A 27,272-nucleotide genomic window follows, 5' to 3' on the forward strand; every position below is an offset into this window, starting at 1 on the left:
TTCACCTATTTTATTTCCTTCCATTACAACATGTTGAATATCACCATAAGTTGAACATTTACTTTAAAGCGATATGGCTGAATCACACTCAGTAGATTATAAAGTCTCCCTTTCACATTTTAGACAGGATTTTATTCCAGGTTTATGTAATTCCTTCTAAACTTCTGCCTAACTCATTCCTCTGGTCATTGAAGTTGACTTTCTTTGTATATTAAAACAGGTTCTCTGTTTCCATTATAGAGTATTGGGAAGAAAGACTTTATTTTATATATAATCTGTAAATTACTTCTTAATAGCACATTATTCATAATATTGTTTAGTATTATCCAATATTGTTCTGAAAAATAATTCAACAACCACACTGTGTTCTTCGTATCAATTCACCAAATTTATTTAACAAAATCCTAATATCTATTTGCTTCCATTTTCACAATATATTTTTTCAAGTTTTATTTTTTTTAAATGTATTTTGGTTGTTGCAGGATCTCACCATGCAGCTTGGACTCACAAGTCCTCCTGTTCTCAGCCTCTCCAGCTCTGGGATTACAGATGTGCACCCCTACCCCCAGACTTTGGCTGGCTCAACCTGCCCTGGGGCAGGGCTGGCACAGCATGTGGGGCTAAGATCGAAGCGTAGTCCCTGTGTTTGCCTAAGCTTGCCTAAGCAGGCACTTTAGTCTGCTGAGCTATCTTGCTGCTTCTTCACAATATATTTAACGTTTATCGGTCTTGGCATAAGTTATCACCTGAAGAAAATTTCTATCCAATGGCATTTGAGTAGCATATTGAACTGTTGACTCATATCTCCAAATGGGCATATGCTTTCTAAACAAGCTAATTAATCTTCCAAAATGCTCTAGAGCAATGTGCTGCATAGTTTTCAAAAGGAAAAGAACTCACAAACACTAACTTGGTAGAAAAAAAATACACATAATGAATAAAAAGTTAAACATTATTTTATTACTATCTGTATTGGTTAAGATTTTACTAGTTTTCTAAATTTTTATCCATATTTATCAACTACATATATGTGTGTTTTAATCACAATTATGGAACAATAAAAACACACCTGAGTCTATTAGTTTTCTATATGGTAGTACTACCAGTTCATAGATATTTGAGGATTAGATGAGTACACACACACACACACACACACACACACACACACACACTTAGTTACATACCTAACTCAGGCTACATTTTACATAAATGTGGGCACACTTCTTGCCATAGGAAGAGGTAAAAGTAACATTTACCTCAATGGTGATTTGAGCCTGAGTGAAATCAAGCATGTACATCCCCTACCAGGCAAATAGACACATGTTAAAGGTCTGCTCAACTACAAAGTGCCTATTCATGAATGATAGTGTCTTAGTTATGGTGTCTGCAGCAGAAGTTGATGATCATAGTTACTGTAACTATGCTCATATTAAAAATAATTGTTATAATCTAATTGTAACTAAATTCTAAGTTTTAATTTTTTATATTTTTCTCATTAAATTCCTTTAATATTTATCTTATTTAAGTAATAAATATTTATCTTATTTAAGTAATAAACAGTGACTATCATAGTGCTTGTTGTTTAACATAAAATGAAGTTAATTTAAACTTTACCCCCTTTTTAAATGATATGGGGTCTCATGTCTCATAGGGATCCTCCTGTCTCAACCTCCCTAGTTCTGGGATTACAGGCATGTGCCACCATGCCCAGTTTCGGGACTGGCACAGCACACTCAGGGTTCCGGGGCTGGCACAGCATGTAGTACTGGGGATTAAACTGAGATCCTTGCTCTTGCCAAGCTGTCTTCCTAGCCTGAACTTTCCTTTCTTTAACAAAATATTCAACTCCTTATCTTACGGCTCAGTGGATAGTGCCAGAGCATGTATTTTCCAAAGCCCATTTTTAAAATTGTCATTGAACAGTTCACATTTTTTCACTTTGCTACTTCATACATAAAGGAGACAATATTCTAGTCCCTGCAAAGACCTAGGTAGAAAGTTATATTTGATTCTACAGGTCCTATTTACTTCTTAATGTGGGTCATATCTTTTTCTATCATAAATCTATAGTGTTTTGAGGGAAGTATTTTTAGTATCTGAGTAGCAATTTATGAACATTAACTTCAGATTGCATTAGATTGTTCCCAGACATCATTACATTGTAAGTCTCTGACATTAATTCAGCAGTTTAAGAAAAGGTAGCATAGGGAATAAATCCTATAATTAAGAAAACATCTTACAATATACGAGGCACATTAAAGTTAAATATCTTCTTCATCCAATATTTTATTTCATCAATCAATTCATATTTCCCAAACAGAGTAACTTCTACCATTTCAGTGATATATATTGTCCACTACTCTAATTTTTTTAATTAAAGTCCTCTTTGAAAAGTATTCTGACCTACAACTTACTAGTCAATTATTTATTATGAATGTATGATAAAATAATGAAATGTATCTAAATGCTAACTAATATACAGCTAATAATTCCAACAGTGCATCTTTTCAGGTATGAACTTTGGATTTCAGATGACACATGCAGACAACATGGAGAAAACCTGGGTTCATCAGGAAGTGGGCTAATTTCAGGCACATCAGAACCATTTATTTTTAGATGGCTGTATTTTTTCCTGCAGGTTTGGTTGTTGTGGATGCACAACCACATTTTGTTATAAAAATTCAATTACACTAGGATATGATAGGATCCAGATTTATAGATGAGAACTATGTCTCTATTATTGAGGAGTTTGTTTCTTTGTGTGCATAATAAGGATAGTTATAGAGTGGTTGATTATATGGGTTAACTGTAAGGTATATTAAAATAATCTGTAGAAAGTTTATAGCCCAATGCTTGGACACAGGAAATATTAAAAATAATAGCTATTGTTACATGGCCACTTTTATAATTTCTAAGTGGAATTTTGGATGTACTTCCTCCTTTAGATTATCCCTTACCAGAAAGTTGAGCTTTGTATTTAGGAGTAATTTCTCATTAGGCCAATTATCCTTGGTAGGACATATGGCCAGACACTTCTTCAGCCATAGAGAAGGGGAGAGTGGTAAGGCATAGAAATCCAATTGCCAGTCAAATCTACCAAACACAGGATAGTTTGGATATTTCTGCTGGTCTATTGAAAGAAACAGTTAATGCTGAACTTTTTCTTTTCTTCTTATTTTTTTGACCAATTTTGCATACTTATATCTGGTAATCTGAACAATTAATCTGAAAACAACATTATGCAATGTAATAACCATTGTTGAATTCCTATCATTTAGTTTAGTGAAATTCTGAATTGTTTCTAATGTTTTTATATTATTTTTATTCTCCTTAAAAAATAAAGAATCCACCAAACATGAAGACACCAGATACCATAAAGTATTACATAGGAAAATGATGTTTACACTATTGTTGAGGTATATACACCCACTCTTATATAGGTCCTCAAATTCAACCTCAGACTTCCCAGAGAAATACATAGCTAGAGAAAATTGTATTGTCAGAAACACTGTCCATGAATTTCTTAAAAGAGCGCTTTTATCTTATTTTTAGAGATGTTTTAAATAATAGTCATAAAACATGTAGTCATATAAATTGTATAAACATTAAAATGAGTTGTAGGTCATATTTTACAATGTTTTTTTTCTACTCTCAATAATAGACATAGAAGATTCACACATTAGGTTTGTTTTTTGTAGTATATACGTTGTTAACATATGTTACCCTGGTGTTGTTTTTCTTTTTTTTAAATTGGAGCAGAATACTTATCACAAAATATGTGGCTTGTCCTTCGAAATATATAGGTCTTTAAAGGACAATATATTTTTAAGTAGTTTAAATTGTCCCTTCTGACTTCCACATATTATATGTTCATTTTACTCTGATATATTTTGCCCAGTATTTATATGTGCTGCTGAAGCGAGCACTATTTTTCTTAGTCTTAAAAGTTCATTTCTTTCCATTTAATACTACAGAAACTATTTTTAATTTAATATATTTGAGGATCGCTTTGTATATGTAAACTACTTTCTGAATCTATCACTAAAGCAAACTGAATGCTGCTTGAATGGTAGAGTACTGTACCTGCCACTATTCCGATGACAGGTATCAGGACAACAAACACAAGGAGATAAAGGGCAATGAGTGCAGCTTTGAAGGACTTCATTTTCTCTTGGAGGCCGTTTTTAGGATCTAAAGAAAAAAACCCAACACATTGTTAGAAAACTTGTTCTTCTTACTCTATTAAAAAAAAAAATTGTAGTTGCCACTTACATTGTTGCAATCAAACATATTGGGTTAAACAAAAAGGAATAAAATCCTTATTTGCAAAGTAGGAAGCAAAAAGTTATCCACTTATCTTAACTTAAATTTCCACAAGTTTTGCTTATCTCATTTTATGGAATTATCTGGTAAGTTTTAGTATAGCACTAGTATATACAAGCATAAATTTTATTTTTCTGTGTAGTTCATATGGCAATATATTCTAGGTAAAGCAAAATTTTCCAAGTAACAATTTTCCATATTTTAATAAGCAAGTATTTATTTTTAAATTAATTTTCTTTACAAGTTCTATCTTAATAGTTTTATATATTCAGAAACCTCTTATTTTCATGCAAAATAAAAATTATTTTTAAATTAAATAAAGACAATGATTTGTAATTATTAAGCATTAGTATAGATCACTGAAGCCCATACTTGGAGTATTTCAGAACATATTAAATTAACAATGATCATTTAACTTTATTCTAAATTTAGCCTTATGTGGAACAGTGATTCATAAAATGACATGTTAATTGTAGGAAAAATATATTGAGATAGAGGGGAAGCTGTTGTGGAAGACTTTTCTCTGATTAAGTGAACAAAATATCCATTAAAAATTCTCCCTCTTATCTAATTGTTTAACCCAAACCAAGTAACATTTGTTTTCTGTCTACAAGCATCTAAACTGAAAGCAACGTATTAGATATTTCTCTGTAACATTGTAAGAGAGATTATCAGAAAAAAACTTCTAAAGCAGAGTAAAGAAAAAAAAAGTAAAAGGGAAGAAATTGAAGGAGAAAGAAAAATACCCCATAATACATGCAAGATGGGCCATTGCACCTTTCAGGTTGGTTAACTCTGAAGGCTTTGGGTCGTATTTCTTTTCTAAAATATGTGTGTGTGTGGGGGGGGGGTGGGTTGCAGGGTCTCACTACAGGGCTCGGACTCATAGTGATCCTCTCCATTTCTGTCTCCCTAGTCTTGGGTTTACAGGCATGCGCCGCCACCCCCAGACTCAGTCACCGGCTCAGTGCACCTGGGGGTGGGGTCGGCATGCGGTGCCACGGATCGAACCCTTATTTCTAATTCATCATAAAAATTCTTCATATTCTACCTGTTAAACATCTCACAGAATTCTCTGTTGCCAAGGCCACTGTCCTTTCTTGCCATTCATTCATAATCTGTAACATCCATCTTTTGTGCAACACACAAGATCTACCTGCCCTGGGATGGAGTTTTATACTCCAGGGTTGCTTTTGTAGGATCTCACATACGATCCTCTAAAGCTTTATGTGTGTTGTTTCTTCCGACTGAGATATGTCTTTAGACACAGGTATTCATTCTTCAAACCTTGGCAGAATTGTAAAAAATTCTTTCCTTCCACCTTAAAAAAGCCTATTGAGGTAGAGCTGAATGTTGCTTGTTTTGAGCTCCTGCTGTAACCTGTTGAAAGTTCTGATTCACTTCTTATGGGCAGAATTATGTGTCCCTTCAAAATATTTTCAAATACCAAGCCCACTTACTTATAAAAGTTATCTTGATTAGAAATAGGAGCCTTCCAGATGTACTCAAATTAAAATGACATCATACTGGATTAAAATTAACCTTAATCTAATGACTGGGGTCTTTCCAGAAAAGTTACGTAGGAAGAAATAATAAATAAAGGGAGCAGAGATTAGAGTGATGCAGCCCCAAGCCAAGGCACACCATGATGTACCAGGAGCTGCTTGAAAGCATGAAACGATTCCTTCATAGAGCTGTTGAGAAGGGTAGTAGACTCGTGTACAGTTTGATTTCAGATTTCTGTGCCTCAGTACTATGAAAGAAATCCATTCATTCACTGAGTGCCTGCAGCGCTGGAGATTGGCCCCAGGGTCTTTGCACAGAGCTGCCTTCCCAGCCCCCTTTGTGATTCTAAGGCAGGATTTGTTCAGTTGCTGAATTGTTGCTGCAGGTTAATCTTGTTGCTCTCAGCCACATAATTTGTGATTTATTTTTCATGGCCCTGGAATAAAACAAGCACTCACCACCCCTGAGCACCATATCCCTCCTCTGCTTACTGGGAGGGAGCAGTGTTGTCATCGAACGAGCATCGAATTTCACAGAGTCCGAATAGTTATCAGTGTCCTCCTGCTGATCAAGAAAGATATTCCGCCGCCCCATGATGCTGTCAAACACAGAAAAATATATAATATGGGTATATTAAATAGTGAAGGCCTTTCACAGAACACTTGAAATTGAATTGTGTCATCAAAATTAAATTCAAGCCAGGAAAATCATATAACTAATTATTTAAATTTATACATGTCCCTTGTAACAGCACATTAAATTTATTTGAAAGTTTTATTTTTAATATAAAAATATTTACCAGGAACCTATTTATGTAACTGTTATGTACAAACATGTATCTGTTTTGTAGATATGTTTTCTGTTAGGAAAAGCAACATTTAAAAAATAAAAATTCATATTTTCCAAATGACAGAAAATTACCATACAGTGGAAAAAAAAAAGATAATTGCACTTAGTAGAACAAATGGTTATGTACATGTGGAACAAATATTTCCAGTGACCCTTTATCAGAGGTTCTGGATTAAATTCATTTAAAACAGTTTCATAAATCATGTTTTCCTTACCAAAGGATTTGTTTATGAATTGAGAAAATAAAATCTACTCACTAGGTTGGTAGTAATAGGGAAAGAATAATCTTTTCTATTTATTTCTCTTTCTTTCTTCTTTCTTTCTTTCTTTCTTTCTTTCTTTCTTTCTTTCTTTCTTTCTTTCTTTTCTTGTCTAATCAGTATTCTATAGCACTATCTATATCTTTATCTGTTTCCCCTTGTACCAGAATCAATTTAAGCATCTTATAAAAAGAGATGGATGGGCCTCTTATCCAGAGTTTCTGACATTTGTGGGAAAAGGCAGTGGTCAAGAATTTGTAACTCTACATAAACGATTAGTAAGCTATAAGATGTGAGCAAGTAGCGCTGATGTACTATTGTACAATAGGGCAATTCTAGATAGCAAAGTATTACACATTTCAAAAAGCTACAATAAAAGATGTTTTCAACATAAAGAAATACTTAGAAGGTAGATTTTTTAACTTTATTTTTTTAAATTTTAGTTTATTTGTACATGTGCATAGTACATAATGCTTACATTCTTCGTGGGAAGTTTGTACAGTACACATAAAGAACAAATCTTCATTCCTTTCTACATTCTCTTAGTTTCTACCCACCCACTTTCCCTAGCCCTTGATATCATTCCTTTTTGTGTGGACGCATCTTCAGTACATAATGTTTGAACTTGGTATGTGTACATAACATATGCCAATTCTTTATTTTTAAATTGTTTTTGATGTCATACAATGTGTCTACATAGTATGTCAGTATATCACATTGTATCCCATAAATGTGTGTGGTTTCTATTTTTATATGCCAATTAAAATGAATTTAATCAGGATTGGGAATGTAGCTCAGTGGTAGATTGCTTGATGAGCATATCTGAAGCTCTAGATTAAGTCTCCAGCACTGTGTGTGTGTGCACGTGCACACACACACACACACACACACACATAACATGCGTACATAAATTTAACTTAAAATTAAAAATAAATATATTTAATTAAGAAAACTAATTTCTCTTTTGTTTGTCATTTTGGGATTTAATACAGGTCTTAAAAATGCTATACATGTGCTCCATCATCTCTAACCCCTAAAATTCTACTTGGAAAATGAATAAAGTTGATTGCAAATAAAACAGAAGAAACAATTCACCACTCTAATAAGTTCTCATTATTTTCTACTGCTAGTCTTAAAATATTTTAGGAGTATTTTCTATGAAAGAATTTATGTGAGATGTTTTTGTTTATTGGGTGTTGTGTAATATTCATTTTATTTGATTGATAATTTAGCATACAGCTAACATCTTTGGATCATTTCTTTTCTCAAGCTTTGAGAGCTGAATTTGGCCATCCACAATTGTAATGGAGCACACTGGCAAACCCAGGACACCAAATGTAAATCCAAGTCAACAGTGAAGAGTGATTCTTCATTCCAAAAAGATTCATCCTGCTTTGTGGAGAGGCACTGACAATTAAGGATGTGACTCAATTTCTATCCATATATTTTTAAAGTATTATTAAGGAGATGGTTTATTTGGCTGCTTGCTATGACAGTCTTTGAAAACACATCGTTCCAAAATTGATTTCTACCAACCCTGTGCTGATCTGTCCAAGAACTGTGTTCTTTAAATGATTTGACTTCTATGGATGAAGTGGATGGAGTAGAGTAGGACTAGGGCCTAAATTCTTCTTTCTGAGACTGAGACAAAGTAAAAGTAATGAACATACTAGGGATGATGCCATTTACCTGGAGATTCAAGCACTTCTGAGGCTGAGAAGAAGACCACTTGACCACAAAAGTTCAAATCAATCTTAGCAACATAGTGAGACTTCAAGTCAAAAACAGAAATACTTACCTGGAAAAATTGTAAAAGAATTAAATTGGCCTATTCAGATTGAGTCTTTGTTTCCACTTATTCTTCTTAGTTTACTGTACTATGAAATTTGGATAAGAGCTCCACCATGCAAGGAAAATGAGCAAGTAAGAAAAAAATGAGGTAACTATAATTTAGCTAAATTTATTTCAAATTATAATTCAAAGTAACTGAAGCTATGTGGTAAAGCTTTTTAATTATCAATTGAGTCCAAAGAGAAGAGTCACAAAGATTGTGTTTACACACCCCTGATACATGACTAGAAATATTTTCACTTATGGATGTCTACTTTTCCTTTTTCAAGGCTTTGGTCCTCATATCTGAGATATTCTAACTCTATTTTCAGTTAAATGAAAAAGAAACATCTTAGATTACTACTTGGCTCCTACCTAGGAATGAATTTTTATGAAAAAAAGGTCAGCTCCTTCAAATCTGAAAAAAAAAGTCTGCAGACTGAACTATAGAAGACCAAGAAAACATCTGCCAGATAAAACTATACTGTCAGAGCATAAGTATTTGTTAACTGGATGATTTAGTTTGCTTTCTGTAAGACATTAGTTTCATGTGTTCCCTTTGATTTTGTTCATGAAGTAACATGAGTGTGTGAAATAAAAAAGGAGAACTAAGAGGTATGCTGCACTTGATAGAGAATTTTTGGCAAGTACGCTTCATATCAGACTCATCTGTCATGGCTCTTTTCTACTTTCCATTCTTATGCTTTCATAGCTTCCATGGACCTAGATTATGTTATTGAGAAGCTGCCTCTGGCCTGTTCTTCATTTGCATTTGTTTGCACTTTGTAAATCTCAGTTGGCCACTGGCTTTGAGTACAGCCTTGTAATTCTCAAGCAAGCATTACAGTCTTTTGGTTAGGAGAGATGTGGGTTTTTTTTTTTTTTGTTTTAATTTGGGGATGTCTTAGTTACTTAAGATGTTTTTCAATCTTGGATGTCATCCTTTAAAATCACTGTATCACCATTTCTTCTGCAAAAATTTTTTATCATCTTTTTTAAAAAAATCCTATATCATTCTTACTTGTTTTTATTCTCTGTGTTGAAAATTAAAAATTTCAGAGTGAAAAAAAATTTTCCCCCAAACTACCCTCCTTTGTATTTCCAAGTTCACAGTTCTCTTTGAGAACACAGTCCTTCCTGCCTCCCAGATGTGGGTGGGGAGACCGGAACCGCACGATTCCATCAGCAATATTTGCCGTTAGCAGTCTGACTGCTGACAGGCCTTTAATAAACATTCATTTTCATGAAAACTTCTTCATGAATTTCATCAACAACATAGATTAATTAAATCTAGGGGGTCTATGCCCCAGAGAAGTGTTTATGATTATTTCTACAGAGAGAGTTGACCTTTATTGAATCCATATGACTGTTTCTTATATAATAAAATTTATATTTTGAAGAAATATTTTGCATAATTATGATACAGTGATCTAATCTATGTGCCAATGGAGTCACATAAATGTTATTTTTCTGCACACACTTGCTGAGTTGTTATGTCATTTGCCTCGTCATTATCACCAGCACTGTGCAAGTAGGCAAGAAGTTGAAATTAATGGGTATGGAATAGTTTTAGCCATCTCATGCACTAATAAGAAAGACAGAACACTTTGTAAATAACCACCTGATGTATGGTGTATGTACCACAGGCACAGGCATTAGATGAAGAGGAGAGATTAATTATTGGTAGAAGTACAAAAAAGATAATATTTTCTCAGTATTTTGAAGAATAAGCACAAATGTGGGGTGAGATTATTGGAGAACAGAAAATATGTTACAAAGCATAAATCCACGAACAACCTGGGGTTTCAAGTAGATGAGCACCATAGATGCAAGAGATGGGGTCACAGGGCTCCGCTAGGGCTGCAGTGTCTTCTAGCTCGAAGCATCCATCTTATCTCATCTCTCAATGATTTACTCCTTAATTTTTCTGAGTACAGAAATAAATCTGGATCTCCAGAATAAAATATTGAAAGCACTACCCAATTAAGGAAAAACTATTTTGAAAGAACTGTTGGCTATAGTGAACCGGATCAATATTACTAGTATCACAAAAGATATTATCTATTAAACATTTTGTTATTTTCTTTTTTGCCTCCAAATGCATTCAGTTTTGTCTCTCTTTAAGCCTTCACATTTTGATCTATCTTTATTCTACTGCATGATGGTGAAAACAATGTTTACATATCACTCCATTTTGAACTGTGATTTTTTTTCAGGAAGACTATTAAACATTACAGAAAGAAAACTCTCTAACCAATGTCTGTGTTCTGGCCTAAATGACCATATTTTGTCTGCATAACATCTCTAATGGGTAGAGGAAAGTAGAAGGAAAATGAATACCAAGATCTATTAAGTGAAATGATGACATAAAAATATTCTTCCTGGCTTCTCCTGAGTACACTATTTCTGCTGGTTTTCTGGTGGAAGACAGAGCATGAATTACATTACATTCAATGTGTAAGGAATTAAATTGCATGCTTTATAAACTGCATGATATATTGTCATATAATAAAATGGCAATCATAGTCGTAAAGAACACTGTCATAGGGACCAGATCTTGCCCTGTCTCTGTGGACTCCCATATTGATCTCATCAGCTTCACTTTAAATACAGTGTATAGGGCTGATGACTCTCACAATTTAGCTCTGGCACAGATCTGTTTTAACTCCAGGCTCATATGTGCGCAAGTGTTCACAGAACTAATCAGATTTCTCTTTTGCCCAAACTTAAGGACGTGCTTTGTTCCTCAACTTCTTTCATCTTCCCTGTCCAATTGCTCATCAGATGCTGGTGGTTTAGTTTTCGAACACAATGAACAAACTGACCGGTCCTCATCCTCCCCACAAGGCCATCTCCTCCAGGCTCAAAGTCTTTTTCCAGGTGACTATTCTAACAGCTTTTGAACTCATCTTTCACCTTCCTCTCTTGCGTTCTGCATCGTTCTTCTCACAGCTTCAGCGTGAGCATCTTCCACAGTCACACCTCTTCTCCCACTGCACAAGATCTCTGAACAGGTTTTTAACATGTTCAGCTACTAAAAAAATGTGATCTTCAAGGAAAGAGACATTTCTTTAAGCATGGAACAGTATTTAAAACTGTGACCCCCAACTGATGTCAGGTTTTCCTACTACATATTCACAACACAGTTCACTTCCAAGACCTCAATGGAGATAGGACTTTCTCCTCACCAGCAAGGGAGCAATGCTGCAGTGCTGGGAGCCAGCAGAGTGTCATTACCCTTAATCTAGTAATAATAGCATCTACCTGAAGAAGGCATCAGATCACATGTATTGAGTCCCCCCAAACTTTCCTCACACCTTGACTTTAGATGTTAGTGATAAATCCTATGTATTCTCACCAGAACTTCTAACTGACAGATATAAATGGGTTCATGTACCTCTTTATTAGATTAGTCTTCTTATGTTTACCAGTTTACTGTAAATGATGTAAGTGACACATATACATGGCTGGATGAAGAGAGGCATGGAGTGAGATATGAGAGATGCACCATGGAACCTCCATCACCCCATCCCTCAGGAACACTGACCCCAGGAACTTCTTCACAGTCAGCTATCTGGAAGCTCTCTGAAATATGACTTTCTATGTTCTTCTGATTCTCTATGAAGGCTTCCTTGCATAGGCATGACTGCTGATAGACTGGGTGAAGAAACCCAACAGAGCTGGTCTGATCAGATTCTTCTTGGACTCTCTGTGCAGCATTCCTTCTTCCAAGGTACAGTACAGAGCTCCCCTGGGCTGAGGAGGGTCTTAATGGCTCACTATCCTTTGATAAGTCCAAATTTATGTGATTTTCCATGGGAGGGAAATAAGAACTAGGAATCACAATTGGAAACCAAAATATACGACTGGTTGCTCTTCTGGAAGTCTAAAGTAGGAGAATTACAAGTTCAGTCCCAGTCTGTGCTTTATAGTGAGGTAAAGGCAGTACAAATTCTAATGTATTACATGATGAAATCCTGTTTCAAAAAAGATACATATGATAATGTTTCCCCTCTTCATTTCCTTTCTGGAGAAATTCTGGATGCCAATGGGCATTGCAATCTAATACAAAGTACGTCTTCCCAGTTTATCTTAGCTCACATGTCTTCCCACATCCAAGTTCGATCTGTGATATGAGTTTTCATCTCTTTAGTTCAGAGATCAGAGAGTTTCGGACTCTTAGAAAATGATCATTGTGCACATATAATTTTAATGTTATAGAGGTAAATAAAAGCCAAAATGCTTAGCAAGATGGCTAGATTTCACATCTCAGTTTAAGTGTTCAGCAAAATTTAAATTTTATTAATATAGAAATTCGTTTTTATATATTTAGTACAGAGTTTACAGGGTCTCATTACATAGATGAGACTCATAGTGATTCTCCTGTTTTTAACCTCCCAAGTGCTGGGATTATAGGCTCGTGCCACCAATTCCAATCTCAAGCCATCTCATCACTCCCCAGGGCCAGGGCTGGCATGGCAAGCCAGGAACTGAACCCCAGGTGCTGCACTCTGCCTAAGCAGGCACTTCAGTCTGCTGAGCTATTTGGCCAGCCCTTGATAGTCTTCATTTTCACATTGAAAAACAATTCTTTTTCTCTGAATTGTATATAACTAGAAAACCAACAAAAATATTTCACCGTGACAGTTCCCATTTTGTTTTAGAGGAATTTATTAATAGACTATCAGATAATCTCAGCTCTAGCTATAGTTATAGTAAGTAATGTTGGAGTATAAACACACATGAGGCCCATTAAAAGCCAGTAAACAATTGAGATCATTGAAGTGTGCCTTCAAGTAACATTTTCAAAGTTAGAGAAAAGCTAAGTTAACATAAGTTTATATTTCCAATCAAATGTGAAATGGTGGAGGATTGTGAAATCTTGCGGGTTTGAATCTTGCTTTTAGGCATATGTAGATTGTCTATTAAAAGCATGTTCTCATGAGAAGTGAAATATAGCTGCAATGTCAGCTTATAAACACTAAGTTAAAAGTTTGTGGAACAACAGGAAAATCACAGTGAAAGAATCTCAAAGCTAGCAAGCTTGGGACCCATTATTTTCAGGATAAAAATATTGTAACAATAATAAATAAGCAAAATAAAACTCATCATCATACTGGAAAAAAGTCCTTCATTTTTCGTACGAAACTCGAATTTGTACAGACAGATATATATTACATAGTTGATGTCATAAAGAACACACATACCTGATGTGGATTTCTCAAAAAAATTTATGTTGTTTTACATTTCAAGTAATTTTTTTTCAATTTTAACACAATGAGATGCACAGTAATTCATCAAATGTATGTATCATGTTTGTGTAGCCATTTTACTATATTGAAATTATAATATCATAAATGATATTCATAATTTAGCCTTATACTCTTGAAATGCTCATTGGGGCAGTTCACCATAGGTTCATCTACCTGGCAAAATGAAAAACTATTTTGGACTTCTTTGTATCTATCGCCTGGCTTCTATTTAAAATGATGATACATATTTTTCAATATATCAGTGAGTATGGGCATAAAGGTTTTAAATGTGACATCCTTGCATTGTAGCATTTATGTTTAGGATCATACAGATGTGTGTGGCTGTGTGGTGTTGTGGTCTGAACCCATGAATTTGGAGATGCTGAACAAGCACCGTACCTTGGGATGACATTCTGAGCCCATGCTTCACTAGATTTTGATACAAAGATTTGAATCATACCCATGGGTTCCTTTTTCCTCTCTCTCTCTCTCTCTCTCTCTCTCTCTCTCTCTCCCTCCACCCCTTTTTGAGTTTAGCTCTGATTGTGTTTTTCCATTCTGACCCTAAATTGTTAGATTCAAATAATTTTCTTGCCTACTGAGTAGCTGGGACCACAGGCACCACTGTGCCAAGAATCTTTCATTTCTTATTATTAATGTGAAAGAGATAGGTATGTAATTATTTGCTATGTATTATATTTCTTTGATTATTGTCTATTTATATCCATTGACTGTATAGCCTGAGAGAGCTTCATTTGATATACATATATGAAAATAAGTTATTCACTTGTAGTATGTACTTACCATCTATTTATGTTTTTTGAGCATTCTTCTAAAACTGCCTTCTAGTTAGACTTATCAATATTTTCATCTTAAGATTTGAAATAAACATTTGCCTTGCAACATTATTTATTACTTAAGAATAAATCCTGTGATTCATATAAGAATAGTTGTAAAGAATAACAAATGAAAATCTAATTACAGGCTGGAGGTCTAAGCACCTGCCTGTCACTGCAGACTCAGGTTCTATCCCCATTACTGCATGCTGTGCTGGCCCCGAACCTGGAGTACCATGCCGGCCAATGAAACCAGTCATGATGGTGGATGTCTATAATCCTAGTACTGGGGAGGCTGAAACAGGAAGACCACTATGAGTCCAAGCTGCATAGTAAGACCTGGTATGAAATAAATAAGGTAATTTTTTTAAAAAAATTACATATTTGTATAACTAATAACTCTTTGGCTAAGGAATATGTCCATAAGACTGAGTCTAATAAAATATATCTGCATTTTTCTTGATAGCAGTTTTTCTCATCATTGGTATTGAAAACAGGAAGAGAGCATTTTTTAATGAAAAAGAATGTTTTTGAAATGAAATTTTAGTTCTGAATTCTGGCTGATTATTATCTAGCCATGTGATCTTAGACAGACATTTTAATTTCTTTCAACTTTAGTTTCTGTATATATAAAATATAATTACAGCATCAGTTGAAGCAATTACTTTGTGGCTGAGAATGTAGTAGTTTATGCTTTTAGGCATATGTAGATTGCTAGGCTTAATCCCCAACAACGAAACAATAACATAAAGTACAACTATGAAAGTTATTTTTGTTTGTAAATTGCCTGATACACAGAAAATTATCAGTTAAGGCAGTCATTATTTTCTATATAAATTTTATCCTTGCTATAGGTCCATGAGATATAATGCCATATTTTCTTCATTTTACAACTCAGAAAACCAGTAGAAAAATACTTAAGTAATTAGTCAATGTGACCCAACTGGGAGTGGGGATTCTAGGATCTGAGAGTAAGTGGTAGTGTGAGATCAACACTAGGGGATCTGAGTAAGTGGGTAGCGTGAGATCAACACGAGGGGATCTGAGAGTAAATGGTAGAATATTGGTTCCTAACCACCACAGAGAACATTCATAATCTCAGTTCTATGCCTTTGTTTTTTTCATTATTTTCACATGAAAAATACCAACCCTTCAAGTCATTCTGTATGACTTACCTGATTTTCAAGATGATCCTAAAATCTAACATCTCCACAGAGATTTCTTTCCACTGATAATCCTTTAAGCAGTTGAAGTAATTTCCACCTTTCCTAAATTTCCACAGTAGTAATCATGGCACTTGTATTACATTATACCTACCAGAGCCCATGCCTTAGGTGATGAACTCCTGAAAATGAAATCTTTCATTCTCTGCATCCCTTCCCTGCATCTACTTCAATGAATTGCTTAGAGTAGATATACAGCATCTGTTGGCTTTATGGGCAATTAAAGATTATAAAGAGCATCAATTTAAAGCTAAAAATACTATGTGAAAAGTAAAGAAAATAGAATAACCAAAGTTTGTTAAATTATAATTGGAGTCAAGTCAATATTTTTAACAAAACAAGTATAATTATATGACAAACATTTCTTGCCAGTTTCAACTACAATATATTTAGTATATTTCATGAATATTTATATACATATACCCATTTTTTCACTCAACAAACCTTATAAAATCTTTGCATAAGCTTCTAAAATAACCAAATAATATTAGTAACAGAAGAAAATATTTCTTTAGAGATTATATTGTTATAACCTCTCTCTCACACACACACACGAAGTACACACAGTCAATAGAAATAGTTTTGAGAAAAGAAACTTAAATAAACCTCTTTTACCTTGGATTGTGAAGAAGGCAGCACTGATTCATTCACTTCCTTCTCTTTGCAATTGAAACCTAAAATCTTTATCTGATAGTATCTCAGCATCTGGCCCATGAAGAAAGGAAATGACACATTTGTGTTGAAAATTTTTCTTAGCAATGTGTTTCAATAGCATTTTTCTCAACTCACAAGTTTGCAAAATCTAAATGTGTCCAATTCATTCCTCTTCTCACGTAACACACTAACAAAAAGAGAAGTTAAAAGGAAAAGAAAAGGGATTTGGAACCCACATAATTTATAACAGAATGATCTTTCTCTTTTTGCAAGTTATGTGTGTCTTAAAACATTCACTATTTCCCATAATCTCATCTTTCCTATGTAAAATTGAGAGAATAATTCATGTTCGATATGTTTTCTTTCATCCTTTTTCTTATACACTTACCCTAAGTCTGAAGCAGAGAACACATGAAGGATTTGATGTCTAATAAATAAAATTATTCTTCAAATAATGCTCACTTCAACTCTATACTGATCCCAGTCATTAAAAATTTATTTCTCTGCCTAGATGTATGGAGGTTTCAAGTACACGGCCAGAAAAAAGAAAAGCCTTTACTTTGTACTACTTGGTTAGAGTTGTATGTGTTTTATCGCATTTATTGCCTCCAATTCCAATAATTTCAAGTATGGCTTACAAAAAAATTTCAACACTACAATAATGAGTTTTTGCAACCAATATCTCTGTGAGAAGGTGTTTAGTTTATATTTTATAGGCACTGATGGGTGTTCTAAACAGGAGGAATGGACAAGTGCACACAATCTCTTAGAAGTCAGTCTGCATAGGAAAAACTGATTCTTTTTGTTTTGCTGTGTTTTGCTTTTTGAGATAGGATCTCACTACACAGTTTAGACTGGTCTCGAACTCACTATGTAGCCCAGGCAGGCCCCGAATGTGAGGCAAGGTCTCAGTTTCCCAAGTGCTGAGATTAAAACTTTGTACCACCATGTCTGGCCATACCAGCCATTCTTAAGGTAATAATTAAAAGACTTTTGTAGTCAGGGTATGAGAGGGGGGAAATTAATATAATATAGAATGACATGTAGGACTATTTTATAATAGTTACCCAAGAGTCATGTACAAAGAGAGTGCAGGAAATCTGTCCATACACTAAAGACCAAAACAATCCAGCTGAGGGCCTGTATTCCATTGCAATGCCCTGAATGCATCCAGCTGAAGAACTAGAGTCCACCACAGTGCCCCCCACATGTCCAACTAGAGGCCTAGAGCCCGTGACAGCGTCTCATGCAAGCCTGTGTAATGGACTTGCACTGGGAAGGCAAAGGTCAGTGTGAAAAATAGAAACCCTGTGCCAGCATAATGAAGAATCTGTGCCAGCAGGCTGAGGGATCTGCGCTGAATCCAGGCAGTGTAAGGACCAGAGCTCTGCTAACCCAGACCACAGCCACTCTCAGGGACAGTGAAGTCCTGAGCTCCTCTGACCATGAGAACCACTGAGTTCATATCAGGAAAGTCAGCATGACGAGCTTCTCCAGGAGAACCAACGAGCTTCTCAAAGCTTCTCTTTTTTCTCTTCTGTTCTCCTTTTTATTTTGTTAGTAAAAATCCTCAGATGGGTCTCCCCTACCAAGTGGTATGCGGACTCAGTTCAGCGAGGTGTGACACGTTGGCCACCAGTTGCCAATCTGCCTCAAACCACCCCGGTCAACTTGTTAATCAGACATAGTTCCTCAAATCATAGTGTCTAGTGGCAGATTTGGGAAAAGTTCACATGTCTTAGTCTACTCGGATTTACACTAGCAATAATATGCATACAATTCTAGTTGTACTAATTCTGCACGAAAAGCAAAATATTCAAAGGGTGACCAAAAGACAAGGTTAAAACACAACACTTTGACTTATTAACCTGGTTACAAAATATATTTAAAAACAACATTAAAGTCATAAAGTCATATTAGAAGGACTATGACAGTCACCGTTCTTGCTTCCCATTAACTTTTAACAAAGTATAACAAGATCAAAATATAGGGATCTCCCGAATTTCTAACACACCCTTATCATCAGGGGAAGGGCAGGGGTGTAACCAGTGATAGAACACTTGCTTCACATAGTTGGGGCCCTGGATTGAATCTATAACATCATTCAAAAATAAAAACTAAAAATAAGTAAAGAATAAATAAATGGCCAAGCATACGAGACATTGAAGCAAACTGCATAGTTTCTTATTAGGAAGTTTTCAACAAGAAGTAGGATTATGCTGAGCACAGTGTAGCATGTCTACAATCCCTGCTAGTTGGAGTGGAGGAGGAAGGTCACAAGTTTGAGGTCAAGTTGGCATGGCCTCATTTCAAAATAAAAATTGTAAAACCTGTGATATAGTTAATAGGAAGTCCTAGGTTCAACCCCCACTACCACACAGGCACACACACACACACACACACACACACACACACACACAAAAGCAGATCATAAGATAAGTTGATCCAGGCTAGACTACCCTGAAGGCTGTTAAGCCATTCTTTAGACACAGTAGTTTGAATTTATCACAGAATTCTTGGTGAAGAGGAACTGAAAACTAATATCAAAATTCAGTCTACTTCCTTTATAATTATTTATGCATACATCTCAGTTTAGAACGGCAGGTCTATCACAGTTGAAGAACTCCTTTAATATTGTTAATCTCGACACCCCTGAAGCCAGCACTTCAAGATTTGAAAAGTTGACTGTAGAAATCACCAGAGCTAGAACACCAGTGTACCAACATTCTGCAAGTGAGAGAGATTTCAATGAGAGTGAGCTTTATTTCTGGTGTATCTCTATAATATTGTGGGCATATACCTGTAATTCCACATTCAGATAATTTCCTCACACAATTGCTTCCATATTCTTAAGGTATCTAATTGCCTACTTTAAAAACTCCTCTCATTCCTCTCACCCTCTCTAGGGGTGATCTATATATAGACACATTTGGCTAGATACAGTTATATTTGTATATATCTATTATATTTTATGCTACATAACTCACTATTAATTATTAGTTTCTGATAAAACAACTTGGCTGATAAGCAAAAAAAAAAAAAAAAGCTTAAGACCAAATATAAGTGAAAGAAAGAGAAAGTGAAAAAGAATTGGATTTTCTTATGTCATTTAATTTCACAAATTTGCCAACACATTTTCCTGATTAAAACATAAGGCTTAGAAATATATTTAAGTAAACTGTTTAAGATCATCATCAGGAATTCAACTGATAAGGAATACTGAAGAGGCTGTGGGGAAAAAGGAACCCTTGTCCACTGTTGGTGGGAGTGCAGGCTGGTACAACCATTATGGAAAGTAGCATGGAAATTCCTCAAAAGCTAGAATTGGAGGTCCCATTCAAGCCAGGTATTCCCCTCCTGGGTAGTTTTCCAAAAGAACTGAAATCATAGAACAACAATATATGTGCACCATGTTTATTGCAGTGCTATTTGTCATAGCTAAATCTTTGAGACAATCCAAATGCTCATCAACTAAGGAATGGATAAAAAGACAAGATATTTGTACACATTCAAGTTTTATTTAGCTATAAGAAAGATAAATACAAAGTTTTGTAGATAAATGGTTACGACTTGGATGTATATTGATAAGTGAAATAAATCAGATCCACATGTGAAAACACTGTATTATCTCACTAGTGTGAGAAACTGAAAGAGTAAATAAAATTAGAGAGGTACAAAATACATACTGTGAAAGGGAAACAATTTATTCAATGGGAAGGAAAAATTGAGGAAAAGGACAAAAGAAAGAAGGGGAAAAGATATGTTTATGTATATGCAGGGTAGTTTGGGCAATTATACTGCCAATTTCTGAGCAACTAATTTGAAGATAGCATCATACACTATAACAACCATTGTTGAATTCCTATTACTTTGTTTAGTGAAATTTTGCGTTGTTTCTAGTGCTGCTTTTTTTCCTATTACCATTTTGTGCACTTTAAAAAATTCTAAACAATTAGAAAAATGATTAATGAAGCAGTTAAGAAAAACATGATAAAACTATGAATCTGAAAAGCTTTATATACTCTGAAAGCTTTATAAGAGTCCCCTAGTGATAGACATGTTAACACATACCAACAGTCCCAGCACTCTAAGAAGCTGACTTGGCAGGTCTGATAACTCAGTGGACTAAAGCACCTGCTTATGCAGAGCACAGCAGCCAGGGTTTGATCCCCGGCGTGCCATGCCGGCCCTGTCCCTGGGGAGGGCTAAGATGGTGATTGAGACTGGGTGTAGTGGTGTGTTCCTGTAATCTCAGCTCTTAGGAGGATGAAGACAGGAGGATCACTACAAGTCCAATCTACATAGTGAGACCCCATAGATCCTGTATGCCCTGTACCTAGTCCAAAAAAAAAAAAAAACTGACTCAAGATCACAAGTTTGAGCCCATCTTGGAAAACAGCTACTCAGTGAGATCTGGTTTCAAAAACAAACAAACAAAAAAGTCCTGGGAATACAGCTCAGTTTGAAGCTCCAAATTCAATACCCACTACTGAGGAAACAATATTTTCCCTATCTTTCTCCCTAGTCATCCCCTCCTTTGGTACCAGAGTTTGAACTCAGGACCTTGTACTTGCCAGGCAGGCACTTATACCACTGAGCCATCTCTCCAGCCCCATATTTTTCAAATAAGGGTCTAGATCATAGAGAAATGGATTGGAAAAAACTGAGTTAAATAACCAATGTAACAAAGGCATCCTGAACTCAAAGCCTAACATTGTAACAGGTCATTAGTCATGACGGATATGACATTTGTGATACTGATAGTGATTAGAATATAGTTTTTAGTAGTTTTCCAATGGACACCTGCTCTAACTAAATATATATAAAATATTTTTATAGAATTATCAAAATATAGTTAATGAAGATGGATATCAAAAAACTTCATGCCAGTTTTTTGTCTGTCTGTCTGATTATCATAAGCAAACAGATATTACCATTAATACGATCTATGATCACATATCAATAAAAGTTGCTTACAAGTATTTTTGAAGTAAAAACATAGAAACAAGGTAAATATAATATCAGCCTAAAGAGTATCTTGCTTCTGTTAAACCTTTAATAATATTTTGGTTCATCTGCACAATCTTAGGTTGATATAAGTAACTAAAATTTTTAGCATTTGTAATAAAATTTTAAATGTTGGTTGAAAACTGTGGGTTTACAGAATTTGTGCCTAAATTTATGCTGGTATACTTTAACATAAAAATAACAAAATTGTACAGTAATACTCATTGGGGTGAAGAGACCAATATATTTAATATTTCTTTCAGAAACACTGTAGTATACCATATTGTTAGTGCTTAAAAGAAAGTACATGGGAGACTTATAGTCCGAGGTCTTCATGTCTCCCCTCCAAGGAAAGAGCTAACTGAAGTAAAATTATTGTGGTTGGACCCATCAGAGAACTGAAGTTTTAGGGCAAACTACCATTCTGAAATTTGGAAAAGAAAGGCTAAGAAGACAGAGAATGACAGAAGAAGTCAGTGTAGCCAGAGTAGAAGTCATTGCAGGAAGAAGCTGGTGTGAACACTGGTAATTTTGATAAACTGCAGAAGTCTAAGTGTGAATGGGAGTGACAGCATGGACTTCAGGGGCTGCAGCCTTAAGAGGGTTTTCACACTTTTATGTTCTTTACCTCCTAGAATCCCACTAGGAGAGAAAAGTAGACTGAGAGCACAGGGCCACCATGCAGATGCCGTTACACATTAAGACCTTGTTAGCTGGCTGTGAGAGTTGGGGCCTTGTTTCTTACTCTGAATTTTGGGTGGCTGTTGTGTTTTTGCTATGTGGCCAGAATGCCTCTGTCTATCCCTGTCTTTGACTATCTCTTTCTGACAATGAAATGATGGATCCTGAAAAAAAAAATCCTACTAGATCGCTGCAATGCGCAGCCAAGAAAAATCATCTGATGTCTCTAGCAGAAGGAGGGAGAAAGTAATCTTTTGAAAATATGCTCCCATTATTCTCTGTAACATAAACCTACTTTACCTTGCCAAAGGCTTATCTTATTCTGACTGTCTAGGGGCCATTACTTTGCCATCTCCTGCTAATCTTCCAGACCAGCTGGATAGATGCAAAATAACTGAAAGCTAAGAAACACTTGGGAAGGCCATAGGCTAGAAACATAGGCTGACTAATGACCAGATTTAATAGTGATTGTGTACTGCTTCCCCTCCCACAGAGCTGAAGCACAGCATTGGGGCCTTTCTAGACTCTTCTATAGGAGTTTTGGTGGGAAACCCGAAGCCAATAGATGACAGTTGAGAAAATTTTGGCTTCTAAAAGTTGTATCTACAGGAAACATTAAGCACATCGTAACTCCTAGCCAGATAAACATGAAACTCTTCACTAAAAGTAACTAAGTATAGCTGAGGCCGGAAAAGTCAGACACTCCTTGGACAATTAGGGAAGCAGAAGTATTTGCGAAATGCTAGTGACTAATTTCCTTGCGAGGTCAGCAGTCTGCCAGAAGCAATGGTCACAGTTTGCCTTTTCCTCGTGACCAGGTCTCACTAAAAAGGCAAAATGCAAGAAAAAATGATTTTAAGCCTATTTCTATGCATTACTTAAACACGTGAATGTACATTGTTTTGAATTTAGGGAAGTAAGGGTTCAGAATTGAGATAAGTTTAAAAGATACAGAATAGTCAATTAATTTAAACCTGAGCAAAATACAGAAAGCAAATTCCTTTTTATGTGAAAGAGAATAATAAAAATAATAAAAATGATACAGATTTTCAAAACGAGAAAACAGGAAATTAATGATGGTCAGTTTATTGCATAGTGTTATCTTCAAAGTGGTTTCTCAGATTACTAGATATAAACAGGGAAGATTGACAAGCAATGTAAACACTAGCCGTTCCTTTAAATGAACTAATAGAAATGAGTAGTACAATTATCATGGCTATCTTGTGTGCATATGCCTTCTATTTTCCTTTCCTGTATTCCGGTTATTCTTTCCTCCTTGAGCAGTTTCTTCTCCTTTCACCATGTCTATTGCATCTTTTGGATCTTGTTTACTCTTTCAGTTTCTTACACTAGGTGAACAATGCGATGTTTTCATATGCCAAATTCTTACCCAGATGTATCTAAAATAATTGTAGGATGTCACTTTATGGGTTCAAAGTGAATAGGACTCATACAAGTGGATTGTGGCAAAATGGATACTATTACTTTATAGTCTTAGGCATTCCGTAACCTTTTATTCTTACAAGGGAGAAATAAAAAGGGGAAAAAAAAAACTCTTTGTTTTGAAAAGAGAAAATTTATAAGCTCTTGTATAAATTATCTAGGGTCACCTGGCCTGTGACAGAATGCACTACAAGGTATATCCTATGAAGATCCTTCCTCTAAATCAATTCTATCACCTAACATTCACTAAAAAAATATACAGTTAAGTCCTTAACTTAGGAACAAGATCCTTCCTGAAAGAATGTTCTTAAGTCAGATTCCTTCCTAAGTCCAAGTTAGTCTCAGGCACCCTTGACACAAATCTATAATGTCTATTGCTCTGTGCCTCCTGCAGCGCCCTCTGCATCCCCACTTTTTTTCCTGGTCTGACTGGGCACTTCGCTACTATAGACTAGGACACTGTATAGTAAGCACACAGCAGCACAGCTGTGACAGTGAACCTGTACAGGAGCTACTTTGAGATTTGTTTACCTTCATAAATGTTCCTAATGTTAGGTCCGTTTGTGTCTCTAAAAGCCCATAACTTTAATGTTCATAAATCTGACTTATTGTAATTGCATACTATGTCTTTCTGTTTGCCCCCATAATATCTCTAAAACCACTGCTGATAATTTTTAGGAGTGTTCCTGAAGCTCAAAATGTTCTGATTGTTTAATTAATTCTTTAATGATCTATCTCAACATATGCTCACATCATAAGGTACAAGGGTTAGGAATTCAACATATGAGTTGTGGAGAACACAACTGAATCTATAATGAGGACTATATCATAACCCTTCCTTGCTATCATTCCTCATGGGCATAATAGCAGAGTGACTGACTGGACCACAAGCTTTCTATACACAATAACAAAAGCTCAGAACTCATACTTTCTGAAGAGCTAAATCTTGGCACATTCCACCTTGCGGTGAGTCCTATGAGATGGGAGCCCCTTTCTGTGCTTATTTCCCAAAAAAACATGTGATAAAGAAGAAAAAAAGAAATGTTCAACATTTTCCAGGATTCTTATTGCTTTTCTGAGCTGTGGAGTAAAAATCTTTATGGTAGAGGGGCAAAAGGAAAATCATTTAAATGCCTCTTCCTCACTAAGATAGTAATCCCGTAACAATACTCCAGCTCTAGGCAGGATAGCGATATGAGGGCCATAATTAGATATTTCGTGTTGCAGCATTGTATTGCTACGGGAATGATTTTGAAGGAAATTCTCACAATGGCAAAGTGTGAACACAATTTTTTTCCATTGAATATCCACTAGAGGGCACTCAACCAATAACCTGGATTGGACAACATATACAGTCATCTCCATAGTCTGGATTACCTGGTTGATAAAATTACCATTTTGTGAGTCTGTTAAACTCTTTTACACAATTTATACAAAGCAGTCATGCAGCAGAGGAGGAAGGAATGAATATACCAAACAATGCAAAGTTTACCTTCATAAAACAATCTAGATTTTGCCCATTCTGAATTTGAATATTTCAGTAGCAGAAACATACACTGAGACTTCCTGATACAGTCTGTCCTGTCCTGAGGTACTATATTGATAAGACTTGACTTCTTTTAGGGAAGATTGCTTCATCATCGTTAGAAAATAAAAAATAAAAAACACCTGTTGGTGGTGTGGATTTGCTTCTCCTGCCTGCAGGCCTTCCTCTTCACCACAATTAGCAGAAATACGGACACTATTGCTTCTAAACAAGGCTCACACTTCATATTTTCTATTCCATTTATTCTCAGTTTAGAAGACCTCATGAATGAGCTCTGATTGGTTAAGTTTGTCCAAGAGCCTATCGCTAGACCAGTCATTTTCTCCTACAGGTAGATTTTATAACAATGTCAACTCTGTTACGTAGCTTGGATGGTGAATTACAAGAAGTGGTAGAAATGGAACACCTCAGCAGTAGCTCCCTGTTCTCCTCAATTTCACATTGATTATAGCAGTTTCATTTTTCAATTCTATGTCCTAATTTTAAAATATAATGATAAGAGCATTTGTGTGTGTCTGTGTATATATGTTATGGAGAATGAATATAGGGTCTTATGCATACTAGGCAAAAATTCTACCATCAGGATAGATCCTCAGGCCTTCAATTTTTTTTTAAATTGGGTCTTACTAGTTGCCCAGGCTGACTTTGAAGCTGTGATTCTCCTGCCTTAGCCTCTCAAGTAGTTGTATAGGTGTTTGCTCCGGGCCTAGACCTTAATGTGTGTGTGTGTGTGTGTGTGTGTGTGTTACCACAGATTGAACCCCGGGGGGGGGTACTGAATTACTTTTCTACATTTTTAAATTTTATTTTGAAAAATTGTCTTGCTAATCTGCCCTGATGGGGCTCAGATTTGTGATCCTTCTGCCTTAGTCTCCCTAGCAGTTGTGATTCCAGATATGTATTACCATGTCTGGCCTCTAGTTTTAAATTAACACACCGAAAATTTTATTTCATATGTATATGTTCACTTATGTATAAATTGTTACTATGTAGCAATTTCATACAAAGTAGGCCTTTAATATGGTTTTAAAATGTGTGTATGGGTGTCTTTGTGTGTGGATTTTTTGGAGCTAAAATCAAACCATCAAACCCAGGGCTTTGCACATGATAAGCACATAAGAGTTCCCCTGAGGTAAACTCTAAACTTCTTACTACATGTTTTAAAATTGAAAACTGATTGGAAGAAATGTCACAAATTAGATCCTTCTATTCTTTACAATTATCTGACATTTTAAGCAGACTAATATTATCCCATTTTGAAACGGAGGAAACCAAGTGAATGTAACTTCAAGACTAGAACTTCCTTAGCCAAGATCATTAGGATGATAAAAGACTGAATTTGGATTCAAATTCAATTCTCAGTAGGTCTGTCTTTCCAGTACATTATTATCTGTGAATGTGATCCTGATATTTGAAATGGTCTAATATTTTCTGACTAAAAAATGTGAGCTGCTTTTTCCATTTTTGGTGAAGACTCCTTTGTGAGTCTCTGTAGGAAGGCAGGGGGAGTGTTTCTTTACGTGCCTGTTGATCACTGGGACCACTGAAGCCCAGGCTATATCCCAGGCCAGGTCAGTGACTTAATCTCACCTCGTTTTACATTTTCTCAAAAATCGAGAAACTGCAAAAAGGATGTCAGGATAGGTATGAAATGATTCAAAGCAATGACCCAAGTGAGACTCTGTAAGTTTTGTTGTCAAACAGCAGGAGTGAGTGTGGCTCTAAGCAGCACCCTTAGTGGAAGCAGCTTGTGTGTTTAGCTTTCACTCCTTCATGTTCGCTGTTTTCTTCAGCTGAGTCCTCTGATCAGCTTATGAATTCAAAAAGGTGCCATAGAGTCTTCCAGCAAATTTCTTTCCTTC

The 27,272-nt window shown here is 35.5% G+C and overlaps 1 protein-coding gene across 6 annotated transcripts in view; it reads right to left on the reverse strand.

The window, feature by feature from the left end:
- Msr1 (macrophage scavenger receptor 1) overlaps positions 1–16,818 on the reverse strand; it is an 80,968-nt gene extending 64,150 nt beyond the window's left edge. For 2 of the 6 annotated variants that reach the window (XM_023717307.1, XM_023717308.1), the window contains exons 1-3: positions 16,695–16,814; positions 6,321–6,427; positions 4,084–4,191 (exon numbers count right to left, since the gene is read on the reverse strand). In XM_023717307.1, coding sequence (XP_023573075.1) covers positions 4,084–4,191; positions 6,321–6,427; positions 16,695–16,726 — 247 coding nt within the window. In that variant the 5' untranslated portion in view covers positions 16,727–16,814. Of the gene's footprint in view, positions 1–4,083; positions 4,192–6,320; positions 6,428–8,474; positions 8,580–8,627; positions 8,703–16,694 lie in introns of those variants that run through there. The other 4 variants (XM_023717305.1, XM_023717306.1, XM_004633052.2 and 1 more) reach the window with 4 other exon arrangements.
- Positions 16,819–27,272: the final 10,454 nt, after the last annotated feature.

The sequence above is a fragment of the Octodon degus genome, unplaced genomic scaffold (genome assembly GCF_000260255.1).
Source record: "Octodon degus isolate 3935 unplaced genomic scaffold, OctDeg1.0 scaffold00051, whole genome shotgun sequence".
Classification (NCBI taxonomy): domain Eukaryota; kingdom Metazoa; phylum Chordata; class Mammalia; order Rodentia; family Octodontidae; genus Octodon; species Octodon degus.